The following is a 14,493-nucleotide window of genomic DNA, read 5'->3' on the forward strand; positions in this document are numbered from 1 at the left end:
TGTGTTTTGCTGTGGGTGCCGGGTGCTGTCCCGACTATTGCATCTGGTTAGTAAACATGATTCTTCACCCGGGGGCGGCTACCGTCTTTCCCTCAGTTAATCCAGTATGCACCTCCCTTCTCATACATACCCTTCTCAGAGGCAGGGTACCTATTGAGCACCAATTGCAAATGTCCAGGTGAATGCTTGCCTCTACAATGATGAGTACAAAGTCAGAAAACACTACAAGTTGTGGATTTCTGATTGAGGATGTATTACAGTTGACATTGTCGAGAAATAATAGAATTTCAAGTTTTGTGTAGAGGTTTGAGTCATTTTTGGGAGGCTTCTGCTATATGCTTGTGTATTTTCAAGTGGGGTGACCCGATGTGGATAGCTTCTGCCAGTTATTGCTGTGAATAAATGTAAGTGTGAAGTGTCGAATTGGTCTTGATCGTGGGGCTATATGTAGGTTTCATGTCCATCCTGTGACATTTTCCTTTTTTCTTATGAAAAAATGTCTTCCTTTTCTGTTGGGTGAATATGCATTTACATGATAAGTTGTTACTTTGATATAATTTATTAATGAAAACTTGAAAACTACTTTTTATTTTAATGATGAATATATAAAGGTAAAAGTTAAGCATATTCCTTTTATTATGCAGAGATGTAGGAGTTACAATCGCCATTTACAACATTCATTTAAAGGAGAAGAGATTGCTTTTTCTGACACTGAATTACTCAGTTTTTACCTTACCTCAGAGGTTTGCTGTTGAGTTGTTGCCATGGTTGTGGAAGGGATGTGTGTAAGTATCAGATTGACTTCCTATGTATTTCTTTCTTTCTGCTTTTTGTCTACTTTAAGGTAGACCTGCACTAAAAAACCAGTACAAGAGCAATGAACTACAACATTTGAGGGCAATTAGGTGATCATTTATTTGTTGCAAGCAACTTTCACTTGAGATATCATATTCTAGTTGCTGGAAACAAATGTTACAATTGAATTATATTGTTTCCGAATTCCGATGCAGTTCACTCTAATGCAGGTCCATTTTACTTACTAATCAAAGGAAAAAGATGCTGCAGTCCTCTACTCCTATTGTTGCTGCTTTATAACACCGGAAAAATTTCAGAAGGTGACTGTTTTTGAAGTCATTGAAGAAGGGTCAAAAGAGGAAGAGATTGGAAGATTGAGTATTGATTTAGTTTCGAAATGGTGAGAGATGAAATTACGTTTGTAGTTCTATAGCTTCCTAACTGGCAACTGACAATAATGTTTTATATCCTCTTGATGTAAGCAACTGCTGGGATTGACTACACACGTTGCATCCAGATATGGGACTCTCACCTTTAGCCTATTTCTTGGTACTGTCTCTAGGAACATAGATTTTGAGTATATGTTATTTACTCTTGTGAGTCTTGTCTAAGGTCTAATAAGATTGATCTACAACTACTTAATTTCATCTAAAATGTCTAATTTTTTGGGCCTTTGTAATAATAGTCTGAACTTGGTTCATGCTGTAGTCACCCATATAGGTTACCAGCAAGTCAGCAGTGACTTAGCGAGCTAATTTTACCCATCTGTTCAATCACAAAAACCTTATCTCTCTGCGTGCAGGCCTGTATTGCCAAATGCATCCGAAAATTTTGTCTACAGTCAACCTGGTTATATCATTGCTCTTTCTAGTTCCCAGGTAATACTTACGGAGCAATCAATCTGAGAGTTTTTAACCTGTACTTTGGGGGCCTTTGTCATGGCTAATCTTTCAATTAATTCATTGGTCAGTTCTGTAGTTTGAGCCAAAAAAAAGAAATTGATAGCATAGTCTGTAGAGAGAACAAAGGAAGATAAAAAGAAACATGTTTATGAGAAGCATTGATTATTACAGTTTAAGGGTTGGAATGACCCAGATTGGTCGCCCACGTCCAGTGTTCCTCACTAGGGTTGCAACATGTGTGGTGTCAATTGGTATGAAACTTTGATATTCATGGTTATAAACACCAAAATCACCATGAGGTACTCCTTGGTAACTAAATACGCTGTCATAATCATGGGTGAAGTAAATGCAATTTGGCAGACAGCCAGAATTACTTGAAGCCAACACTGATTCGGAAGAGTTATCACCCATAAAGAGAGAAACATCACCTAACTTCTTTATCCACTTGGACTTATCAAAATCAAATCTGAACACTAGGACTTTCGTTGTGCGGCGGCTCTGGGGCTCAAGCTCAAAGGACATATATCTTTGATCCATTAACAAGTCCTTCTCATTTGAATGCACTATATAAAACTTCTGGTAGCTCATTTCCACAGGCCGAATTCTGCGTGCAGCCAATTTTACGTCCGAGTAGGACTCTGGAGTAATATCAAAAGATAAAAGTTCACCTCTCGTACTGACAGCATAAAATTTGTCTCCAGAATAAATAACGTCTTGAACTGGCTGACAGTACCTTTCGTCAGTATAAGTCCATGATTTGTCTTTGCTGATTCTAATAAAGGCCAACCGACAGAACCCTTTGTACATGACCAGAACAATGCAATCCTTTGCATTCAATATCGGATCAGCGGAAATTGTCACTTTCGAGACATAATAGTCACAATTTGACCGTACTTTAACATAACGTTCCCTTTCCTCATCCATATTCGGAGGGGTCAGTGGAGGAAGGCAGATGATTGAATCTTCTCTCTCTTCCTCTAACCATAAAGAATGGATTTATTAGGGTTACTACAAAATTCACATCTATGGCTACCAACCATCCTTTTGACAACCCACAGAACCGCATATTTGGTAGTTGTACTTGCAAAACAAGGACCATGTTATCCATGACATTGTATACATTCCATGTATCTTCTTTGTCTGTGGAAATCATGAGCATTGGACATTTGGGCATGATAGCTTGACCTCGGCTTTGATGACTCTTTGCTATATAGTACCATGGCATACAAACAACACTAAAGCGCAAATAGTCCGATAATGACACCAATCTCTCTAAAACTGAATCCAAAATGTCCTTTGGCAGTGCTGCCCAGTCTGAAGAGGCAAAAAAAGAGAGAAAGAAATCCAATTAAAAAGATGAATATGACGATGAACAAGGTTGTCCATAGTTCTATCAAATAATTAGAACAACAAAAATTTTGAAGAATTGTATGCAACAAAACCCAAAGTAGATGGATACCTAGTATCCTTGTTTACTAATTTATCTATCTAAAGATACAGATTTTTTTTTTTTTCCAAACAACAAAACGCGAAAAACCATAAATTATGAAGATTTACCAAACCTTTGCCGATAAAGAGGAAAAAACAAGATCTACCAAACTCTAAATGATGGCTCAAAACAAAAGTAAAACCACTCCAGGAAAAAAGCCACGAAACACTAAAGATGTAGATGTATGCAACTTATAATCTCGTTTGTTTTCGCAAGTAATTTTCGATCTACTAGAGATGTATGCAACTTATAATCCAAGGGACGCAAAAGAACTGAATTTAGTGGAAAAACACTAAATTATATCGCTATACGATCTGAAGATTGCAATAGATCGAAGAACATAAGGATATACAACTTTGACGGCGAACTGATGTTCAGCCGTTCAGGTATCTATATTGTGTGTGTCAGAGGCCAGAGAAAGCAGTCGTGTCTTTATTTCTTTTTTGGGTATTGTTGGGCCTGTACTAGACGACTTTGACGGCCCTGTGTCGTACGAATAGATCTGATGAAATCTGTCCCTGATGTGCATGCTTTATTTATGCACATTCTTGTATTCCTCTTCCCACCATGAATAGGATTATGAGACTTCAGCGTCCTTTGAGAATGAGGAAACCTTGTGTGATTCCCAAAGCAACATATATCATCGTTTATAGTCTACACTACCTAATTAGTTATAAAATTCTGCTATTCGCATGTAAACCCGAACTTTTTTAGATATTTAGACAAATTATCAACCCAAATGACTATAAAATCAAAATTTAACCCTTGGACCAACAAAATTGGAGAAGCACGTTTTCGTGTAAGAGATGATTCTATGCGACATATCATTTGCCCTCTCTACACAGGTTCTTTCATTGAAAACCCATTTGAAATTTGTGAATTTTTATGTGGTTCTTTCACATATTTCTTGTTTGTAAAGGTTATAATTTTTAACACAGACTTGTTAACAATTCATATTAGAATAGTATTTAACACGAAACCATAAATGATGAAACACAAACACGTACAATCAAGTAAAATGAAGTTTATTTGATCACTCAAGTTTGACATAATCTACTTTCTACGGTTCTGCTTTCTATTATTAAACCTCACGGTTGGTGATTATATATGCACTTAAATTGTTGATTGATGAGACATAGAGATACATGAGTGTAAGTTAACGTTTATTTACATTTATAAGAAAATGAAAGATTATTGCTTTGCCATCTGAAGTATTTTTTCACTTACTAGTTAAATGCAAGCGTACTTGTCACTCTATCCTTTTTGGGTTTCTAGCCTATCAATTAACGGGCTACATATTAGATTTGGGGTCTTTCTAAATGTACCCAGCAAAGTTCTAAGTATACCCAGCAATTTTTTTTTTTATTACCTTTAATTTATGTCTAATTAAACCAACAAATTTTCCCAAAATACCCTAGAAAACAACATATACCCAGCCAAACACATCATACCCAGCAAACCACAACATACCCAGATCTTTGAACAATAAACATTCAATTTCAAATTTCATGAACCGGGAGTCCGGGATGATGATCCTCGAAAACATCAACCTCCAGTGTAAAGAGAAAATATAGACCCAGATATTTGTCCTAGATGATGATCCTCGGGTCGTAGTTTGTTATAATAAAGAAGCAAAGAGTTTCAGGGAAGCTAGAATTACTTCGACTACCTTGCATTGATTCAACTTGCGTACTGTCCATCCCTTTGTTTCACTCTATGATGTTTCAAAAGGAGAGGAGGTGAAAAGGTACTAAAACTCTACTTCAAAGATGATATAAATCCAGTTACAATTCTAGGGTAAAGAGGATCATCATCTACGACCTAGATATTTGTGGGTAGTATGTTTTGTTTTGCTGGGTACATTGTCTTCTAGGGCATTTTGGGGAAATGAGTTGGTTTAATTAGTTATAAATTAAAAATAAAAAATAAAAATTATTCTGCCGGGTATACTTAGAAATTTGTTGGGTACATTTAGAAAGACCCTAGATTTGTTAATGAGAAAAATTTCTAAATGATATATGAACTTTTATATTACGAATTTCATTCAAGAAGGATCTCATCAAGGGCGTAGCTACATGGACATCAGAAGGGTCAATTGACCCTGCTCACCATCTTGATGAACTCCATTTTGCTTGAAGTGTTTGCTTTTATGTAAGAAAAATATGAGCTACTTGACTCAATTTGCCCCTTCTAAAGTAACAAAATAGTTACTTTTAACTAGCTTATGACACCTTATTCTTACAAACAAATGTGTTTCTTTTTGTATATCTATTCCTCTCCTTGATTTGTTTATCTCATCCTTATGTACATATTTCTTTTTGTTTTTTGTCATCATAGGAAAATAGATTGGAGATAAAAAAAACTGTATTAGGTGATTATTTGTAGATTAGTAAAGAGTATTTTAAATCGAGTCGGTTATTATTTTTATTTTTTTCACTTAATCGATTAGCTATGTAAGTTTGACCCTCCTCTTAACTAAATTTTTGGCTATGCCACTGATCTCATGGTACCATTTCTATTGAGCTATGAGTCTTTTTGGAATCTATGTGACACTCACCTGCACGGTGATTAGAACAAATGCATAAGGAGCACACATTTATGAATTTATTATTACCAGGGGTCGATGCAGCGCTGTATGACTTGTTAATTGATGAAAAATTAAGATACATGAATGCTGAGTGTAACATTTATTTAGATTCATAAGAAAGTGAAGGATTGTTTAAATATTGCTTTGCCATCTGAAAGATTATTCACTTAGTGGTCAAATGGAGTGTACTTGTAACAGCTCCCACTCGCAAGCTTCAAAAGGAATTAAGTAACGAAAAAGAGGATCGGAAGAGAAATATAACATAGGCCACTGAAATAGAAACAGTTTAAATAGATCGGGGATATCAAATAGCTTAAAAAAATATAAGGTGACGTACATAGGAGAAAGCAAAAAGAAATGATAAAAAAGAAAATGAAACATATGTAGAAAGGTTTACTACAGGTGAAACTGTGAAAGGTTGGAAAAACCCAGATTAGTCGTCCAAACGCCCAGCATTCTTCACTAGGTCGTCAGCATCTGTGGTGTCAATGTGTAAAAAGCTTTGATCTTCAAGGTTATAAACACCAAAATCATCATGAGGGTACTCCATTATAATAATCCATACCATCATTAATTATCATGAGTGAAGTAAATGCAATTTGGGAGACATCCAAAAGTACTTGATGCCAGCACTGATTCAGAGAAGAATTATCACCCATAAAGAGATCGAGAAACATCACCTAAGGTTTTTATCTTGGTTTACTTGTACTTATCGAAATCAGATCTGAAAACTAGGATTTCTTTTGTCGTGTGGCTCTAGACCGGCTCAAATTTAAAAGACGTACATCTATCTTTGGACCATCAACAATTCTTTCGCATTTGAATGCGCTATGTATTTTTTTCTTGAAGTCCCACGGACTGCGAATGCTGCGTGCAACCAATTTTAGAGTAGAACTCTGGAGTGATATGAAAAAATAACAAATGGCCTCTCATACTGACAGCATAAAATTCATCTCCAACATTATTACATTAATAAATTCACTAATACAGTGCAGAATTCTAAACCCAATTCAAATAAGTCCATGTCGTGTCTTTGCTGATTCTAATTAAGGCAAATCGACTGAACCCCTCCAAAATGACCACGACAGTGCAATCGTTTGCATTTAATGTTGGGTGAGCTGAAATTGTTGCCTTCATGATATAATAGCTAGTCAGCATTGTGAAACTCTTTAACAAAACGTTCTCTTCCCTCATCATCTCTATCTGTAGGCAGTAGCGATCAGTGGAGGAAAGCAGATGATAGAGAAGATTCACTCTCTCTCTCTCTCTTCCCCCCTTTAATCCTAAAGAAAGGATTTTATAAGGGTTTACTACAAAATTCACATATATGCCTATTAACCATCCTTTTGAAGAACCACAGAATGGCATATTTGGCACTTGTACGTAATTGCAAATCAAGGACCTTGGATTCCATGACATTGTATACTTCCACGTACCTTCTTTGTCTGTTGACAAGAGCATTGGACATTTTGGCATGATAGCTTGACGTTGGCTTTGATATTCCTTCGCTACATAATACCATGGCATGCAAACAACACTGAAGTTCAAATAGTCCGATAATGACGCCAATCTCTCTAAAATGGAACCTAATAGGGGTCCTTTGGCTTCCATTTATATATAGTAGTAGAGATATGATCCTTATAGAGGAATATGAAGATAGAAAATGCAAGAGACAATTTCACAGAAAACTTGGAAGTTTTATCCACTATACAATCTGCAGATTGCAATAGATCGAAGAAATAGCAAAGATATATATCAACCTGCAATTCTTGTTGATAACACAATAAATTAAAGCCATGGAAAACAATACGATCAGAACAAGAACAATTATTATGGATCTGTAAGAAAACATACGTGAAGCTATAAGTAACAGTGTTATGAACTATTCGTTCAGTCTCTAATAGCGTACGGCGAACTGATAAGAGTTTTAGATATTTATTTGGATTTTTATGTGTCAGAGGCGTCAGACTATTTCCTCTTTTAGGGTTGTTGGGCCTGTACTGTGTACACTTTGTGCAGTTAGTGTCTTTAATTAATTATATCTCCGTTTGCTTTATTTATACGTATAAGTAAAAGAATCTCTCTTCGCCGATGAATAGGTATCCTTTGAGAATGAGGAAGCTACAACGTTTGTGTCCGTCCAGAACTTGGAAACCCTACTTTGGCTAATTGGCTTGGAGAAGATATGGGAAGAGAAGAAATAAAAGGAAAAAGAAAAACTAAAGAACGTGTCCTAAAAGTCAAACGACCATAAAACCCTTGTCGTTCATTGCAGGTAAGAGGGAAACGTTTAAAAGATACGGTGGACGTCTCCGCACTCAAAGCCATGCGTCATCACCTTGGTCTAACCCAAACCGACGTCGTTTGGCTTTATCATTAAACACATAACTCCTCCAAACGGCTGCGTTTTCACTTTCTTCTTCTTCTTCACACTTGATCATTTCTCACTGTTTAAATTAATTTTTCACAGAGGCCGGACTACGATGAAGGACGCGCCACCGCGCAAGTGCGGCGCGTGCTGGACAGTAGGATAAGTCATAGCAACCCCAAGTTGTACGAACCATTACCTTTCCAGTGACATGTGAATTATAATGTATCTGACGTTGTACATGGTTTGGCATGGTTGCCATCCAATAGAATTTTCTACCCCAGCACCTGTTGTTGAGCCAATTTCTGATCCCTCTCTTGAGTCAAAAATTCAGAATGATGATTCTGCTCCAGTTCTGCCCCAGTGGACGTCGATAATGTGGGGGAAACTTAGAAAGAAGCGGAGATTCTAACATCAGAGGCAACTTGTAATCCAATTGATACGGTCAAGGAAGTTGGTCCCGATCTCTGTGGGGTTGAGAATGCTCGGAACGAACCATGTGACAGCCCAAATGGAAGAGTTGGAAGTAGTGCTGATCACTGCTGAAAGGACGATTGATGGAGAGAAAACCTTCAGCATCTTGATAAGGGGCAGAAGAAACCTAAAGCAGACTGAGAATGCCACAGTAAGTTTGCTCAGTCGACCATATGGCTCACAGTCATTCAAAGTCATATATAACAGAGTGGTCAGGGGAAATGATGCTTCCAAACCAATCAGCTTTTCATCAAGTGAAAACTGTACAGCTACTGCTACGTAAACCCTTATTTGTTTTGTTACCAATCGGGTATAGCAGACCCTCGTCCATTATATGCAGAAGGGACAGGATTCACTTGATCCCTTGGCTCTTACATTCACAACCTTGTAATATTCTACTTATACGTGGTTGGCGTAAAAGAGTTCTGGTCAGGGCTCTTAGAATGAAAATAGTTAGTTCAAGATATTCAGTGGTCGAGTGCCTCGTTTTGAATCCATTTCTTTTTATTTTAAACGAAATAAACTTTAATGTTGTAAAAATGTGCCAATCTCTTAATGCAAGTTGCTTTTGGAATATTCACAATCTCCCGCCAAGTGTTGTTGCTTCCATGTTTCATAACCTGGGTATTGGTTGAGCCTCCTTGAAAACCCTAGCATTTGTGAAAACCCTAGCCTAGCAAGGCCCTAGCCATATAAATTAAGCCGGTCAGCCTTGTTCCGCTGTGGCTACCCCCGCTTCCAAAACACTTAAGCCCTCTAACGCTACTGTCATCTCCAATGAATCTCCTCTCTCTTGCCATTGATGATCTGCATCTCCACACTTCAAAAATGGTATATATGGTAATTCAGCTTTGTCTGGTATAACTTGTGAAGACTTTGAACCCGCAAATAGTATTGCTTAATTCTTGAATGGCCTTTTCTATTAACGGATTAACCCATCCCACAATGGCACTTGAACCAACCATCAATCCATCTCTGGAAAATCCCATTCCTACCCACCCAGTGGTGTACACAGTAGATAATATTATGTTCATTACATGATCTTTAGTTTGGGTGTACTGCAACAAAAAATGATTAACTTATAGATTTATTAAACATAACAAGAAAAAGGAGCGAAGTTTGTATAATTGAGAAAAGTCATACCCTCAAAACAAAAGTGTTACAAATAGGCATGCAGACTATATCAGATGAATTACCATATGGTGGTGGCATGAAACTAGCCAGATCATTAATACAAATCTCTGATACTCCACCAGACCCATCTATACTATTACCACCCTGGACATTACTATCATCACAACCCAAAACAAAAACCTTGGCCTCCAAGAAAAGGAGAAGAGCACATAACCTCAAAACCGAAAGCCAAGTCCCCGAATTCACCATTTCAAAAACCTGAAACGTTGAAATGAGATCTTAGGCTTAGAACAAGAGGTGGCGCAGATCATGAACAAAGTGAGGTGTGATTTTTGAAAGAGAAGGCATATTCAGGAGGTTGAGAGGTTTTAGTCTCTTGGGCTTGAAGTAATATTGGAATATGGTTGGTGGTGGTGGGGTTTGTTCCTAGTGGTTGCTGATGGATAATAATTTCCCGCCAATTCTTACAAACTAACCCCAACAATGTACAAGTTGTTTTCAATTAATTAACTCCTCCTATATTATTAGGAGGGATATCATCATCTTGGAAAACATGATAAAATTTCAATATTAGGAAATTTTTCTACAACAACCTTAAAAAAAAGAAAAGAATAATTTGAGGGCCATGTAATGATAGATAGATGAGTGATGAAGCTTTGAAGTTGACTTGTTGTGTATTACAAGATACCATAATGAAGTCTTGTACTTAACAGCTTAGCTCAAACAGAAGGAAGAAGAATTTATAGTAAATTAATTGGAAAATATAACCTTCCAACCCTTTAAATTAGAGTGATAGCGATCTCATATCTTTAAATCTTGATTGGAACTAAAACACCATTAGCATGACCCAAGAGAAAAAGAAAGGAGTACAACAGACTCTCTTATGGAGAATGAAAGGTAATTGAAGTGTAGCAGCCAGATTAATTAGTCCCATTAAAAAAAATTAGTCCTATTAAACATTTATCACACTTCACACAATGATTATTGATGAGTTTCTAAGCAATACATAGAGTTAGGGACTTGATACACGTCATGTAGTAAAAATGATGGCAATAATAGTTGATCGGCATGTTTCCAAGCCAGGCAGGGCCAGCTGAAATTCAAGCAAAGTTCGGTTTCAAAGAATCAACAGATTGAAGCAACGAACATGAAGGCTGTGTTGCGGGCTCAAGATTCAGCGTTCAATTTATTAGGCCGGCTTCCTGATTCACCCCATTCTGCTTGATAAAAAAAGTTATTCTCGTGACCATCAAATGTGACCTTCCTCTCACAACATGCATGTGTGCAGATTAGAGTGATCAGTTGCAAACATTACTAATCATTTCTCCTCCTTGCTAGCTCGGCTGCTGCTAGAATTTCCACATTCTAACAGCTTATGTTTTGGGGATCAGTGGTAAACCAATCAATAAACTTTATCATGGTGTCAGAGAAAGAAATACCAATTTCAAATCCTTGTCATTGCCTCCATTATCCTACCCGCCTATCTTTTTCAGAACAATGGGAAGTGAACAAACTTTAAATGCAACATTGACACCAAAACAAAGCATGGAAGTGATTTAGCCACGAATCCTAAAGATATGTTCCTCACCACTCTTCTCATCAACCTTGACAAGCCATTTGCTCTTATTACCATTCCTCTTCTTGAAACCACCTCTTTTTTCTGCTTCATTCGAAACTCTTCCACCGCCCCAATCTTCCTTTCCGATCATGGTGACCTCCATACCTTTTCCAATGGGATGCTTCATAGACCTCACGACAACCCTCTCCTCCTTCACTCCCTTCACATGTCCTTCGAATCCTTTTCTTTCCCCAACCAAGTTAGTAGCCACAACCACTGATTTTCTCGGATTAACATCCAGCAACTTCAGCAACCCTGTGTACTCATCATTCTTGCAATCAACCAGAGAGAAATCAATGTTCTCGTAATTCGTCAATAGCTCAAAAGGGTCACCTGTCTTGAATTCTACCAAGTCTTTTAGGCCTGAGTCTTTGATAACTTTCTTCGATTCAGCTAGATCTGGCTCCGGAAGGATGCAAACCAATTTGCCTCCGGTGTGTTTTGCAGCAGCTGCCAAGGCAATTGTTGATGGGGAAGCACTTGATGTCACCTCCACTATGAGCTTGGCTTTCATGCCTGCTGCCAAGGCTGACACGAATTCATTGCTCCCTGGCTCTTGTGTTAACTTCACTGAGTCGCATTGTCTTCTGCGATCATTGCACTGAAGATAAATGAAATTGGAGTTGGAAATGTGATCAATAATTTTATAATTAATATGGTTCATGAGACTTCGAACGCATGAAAATTTTCTCGTCCTACTTTTAGCATGATATGTTGTTAGATCGTCAAATTCGGACGATTATTCAGTTTTACTCCTAAGTATGATCAGGATGTTCTGGCAATATAACATGTCAAAAAAAAAAAAAAAAGTCATTCTAAGAAATTCATGCAAAGGGTGTTGTTTTGTCATACAATTCTATGCACCTATTTTAGAACATAACTAACCCAAATGACCACTTAAATCAATCATGTGTTATGATCCTTCAGTCAGAAACAAGATATGATGAGTGGTCAATTAATAACCACATTATGCGAGATGGGTGCCCGCTCATGCCTGGCTACGACAATTAGGCACCCCCATCTTAACCATCTGATCCCAAATAAAAGAAAATTCATGCGTTACATTCTAACATATTATATTGACGAAACACGACACAAAGACGAAAGAGGGAATGAAAATGTACCAGTTTGATGGTGTCAAAGTAAGCTTTTGTTGCAGATGCTGCAGACCATTCCATCCTCATAGCCCCCATGACCATAATATGAATACAAACTGTGCCAAATTCCAAAAACCTGCCACTAATGATCGAAGACGCAAACGAAACTTGGGGTGCAAGCAATCTAGGGCAGGGAATTAGAACTTTTGATTGTTCTTGGGTTTAGGACAAGCTAGAATAAGAACAATGAAGTATAGTCCTGGTTTATTGTTAGTGCTCGACTGGGATCGATAGATATATATAGTTCTCTCCTTATTTCTTGCCTTGACTTTTTTCGGTAACCAAATAAGGAGTGAGCACCGTTCTGTATGATTGGAGTTCATCAATAACGCGCTGATGAAACCGTGTTATATAACTAACTCAGATAATTTTCCCCAAAAAAGGGAAACTTACTGTTTAAAACCTCGGTCAAACTCATTTTTTGTTTGACCGCAACCGTAGTTAAACTCACCCATTGAAGTTTCTTTAAGTTGTTATAGCTCACCTCTAGACGTTTGTACCATCGGTTTACTCGTTAGGAGTTAGGACCGACCATGCTATAGGCAACCCATATCCCAGAACGGTGCTCACTCCCCTGGAACTTATATATGCACAGCCACAAGTCTATGCAGGATATGGGATCCAATTTAGTGGGGGATTTACTCAACTCAACAGTAACTTCATTCAACTCAAATTTCGTAACACGGCTATAAATAATAGCCAAGCCCTTTCAGTTGTAATTGTAGCGTTTCTACATAAATTCTAGTCTAATCCTAACCCAAATTAAACAATTATCGAGTTTTCCTCCTCAATGCCCTAATGATCCGTATTGCCTCCACCACCAGACGCCACAATTTTTTTCCTCTTTATCTTTCTAATCTATCCAACTCTTATGAAATGCAGATAGCTAGGATTCATCTCCAACTCTTATTTAAAACCTTTGTGCTTGATTGCCACAGAGGCGCCAAGGCACGTCAAAGCATCAAAGCATGTGGCAACTTAGTTAACTAGGGTTGCCATTAGACTAATAACTTTTGGTGTAGAAATAGTGACAGAAGGTTATATGTCCTGTGCTGTGAAGCGAAGGTAATGACCTTTTGTAAAAATAGAGTATGCATGTATCAGAGCTTAAGTGTAAGGTGAACCAACAAACAAGAAAGGATTTTCGACCACTATTGAAAGACCAAGAAGATGTGATCGAGCAGAGCCTGTTCTCAAGTTAAGAGGCTTAGTGCATTGACCCAACTGATTGTGCTATTTCCATTATGTGTGCACTTGGCTATGTAAGCAACATAGTTAGCTACTTGCACAGTAAATGTAAGCAGCATAGGCAAAAGTATCATTTGCCACAACCTATTTACATGAATTGCATGTGATATTTATATATTCATCTTCTCACCAGAGTTGTAGATATGCCATTTAATTTGTATGCCTGCTTAGTCCATCTTGCATTTTGACGCAATCGGAAGTAACCTGAGTTTACAAGCAATAAATCCTAAAAAGATAAATCTAGAGTCCACTAGAGAATTTGAGAAAAATCTCTCATTTTATTAAATTTGATATTATAAAACTGATCCTAATACAAAATATGATCGATGGTGCTTATATAGGCATCCAAGACCTAAAATCATAATCTAACAAGAAATCCTAAACAATCCAAATTTAAAAGGAAATTAAAAACCTAAAATAAAAGAATTCAAAAACAAATGTAAAACTAGCCTAAAAATATTAAATCCCGAATCGGATAATTAAAACGACATATTTTGGCCTAAAATCCGATAGGGCTTACTAAAGTGAGTCTTGAAGATCTCGTCATTCCCATTCCGGAAAGGTATCATGTGTCTCAAACGAACATTCTGGCCAAAAGTTGATCAAATCTTAATTGTGAATAAGACCTGACTTTTCGCACGAGAAACCTGAAAAGTCCAAAACCAAATTTTCGTGGATATTGCAGCGGCTAGTAACCTTATTATGCATGAATTACCTATTT

At 37.4% G+C, this 14,493-nt stretch overlaps 3 protein-coding genes across 3 annotated transcripts; all 3 read right to left on the reverse strand.

Annotated features, from left to right (window-relative positions):
- Window positions 1-1,862: 1,862 nt before the first annotated feature.
- Window positions 1,863-2,621, reverse strand: LOC112169235 (putative F-box protein At5g60060). The gene has a single exon (XM_024306244.1). It carries the CDS (start codon window positions 2,619-2,621, stop codon window positions 1,863-1,865), a length of 759 nt encoding a protein of 252 aa, XP_024162012.1.
- Window positions 2,622-9,273: 6,652 nt separating this feature from the next.
- LOC121051730 (cytochrome b561 and DOMON domain-containing protein At3g61750-like) lies at window positions 9,274-10,138 on the reverse strand. The gene is made up of 2 exons (XM_040514843.1): window positions 9,759-10,138; window positions 9,274-9,673 (listed from the first exon to the last, which is right to left on the reverse strand). Exons 1-2 carry the CDS (start codon window positions 9,996-9,998, stop codon window positions 9,461-9,463), a joined length of 453 nt encoding a protein of 150 aa, XP_040370777.1. The 5' UTR covers window positions 9,999-10,138; the 3' UTR covers window positions 9,274-9,460.
- Window positions 10,139-10,679: 541 nt separating this feature from the next.
- LOC112169244 lies at window positions 10,680-12,761 on the reverse strand. The gene is made up of 2 exons (XM_024306255.2): window positions 12,492-12,761; window positions 10,680-11,968 (listed from the first exon to the last, which is right to left on the reverse strand). The coding sequence occupies exons 1-2, from the start codon at window positions 12,564-12,566 to the stop codon at window positions 11,306-11,308; spliced, it is 738 nt and encodes a 245-aa protein (XP_024162023.2). The 5' UTR covers window positions 12,567-12,761; the 3' UTR covers window positions 10,680-11,305.
- Between the last annotated feature and the right edge of the window lie 1,732 nt (window positions 12,762-14,493).

The sequence above is a fragment of the Rosa chinensis genome, chromosome 1, assembly GCF_002994745.2.
Source record: "Rosa chinensis cultivar Old Blush chromosome 1, RchiOBHm-V2, whole genome shotgun sequence".
In the NCBI taxonomy this organism is placed as follows: Eukaryota; Viridiplantae; Streptophyta; class Magnoliopsida; order Rosales; family Rosaceae; genus Rosa; species Rosa chinensis.

What these genes read in the sequence shown, in the direction of transcription:
- LOC112169235 (XM_024306244.1), bottom strand. Translation starts at nt 2,621, where the DNA reads ATGGATGAGGAAAGGGAACGTTATGTTAAAGTACGGTCAAATTGTGAC.
- LOC121051730 (XM_040514843.1), bottom strand. Translation starts at nt 9,998, where the DNA reads ATGGTGAATTCGGGGACTTGGCTTTCGGTTTTGAGGTTATGTGCTCTT. An exon ending in GTAACACTTTTGTTTTGAGG is followed by an intron (nt 9,674 to 9,758) that starts GTATGACTTTTC and finishes TTTTTGTTGCAG; the next exon opens with TACACCCAAACTAAAGATCA.
- LOC112169244 (XM_024306255.2), bottom strand. Translation starts at nt 12,566, where the DNA reads ATGGTCATGGGGGCTATGAGGATGGAATGGTCTGCAGCATCTGCAACA. An exon ending in ACTTTGACACCATCAAACTG is followed by an intron (nt 11,969 to 12,491) that starts GTACATTTTCAT and finishes ATTTATCTTCAG; the next exon opens with TGCAATGATCGCAGAAGACA.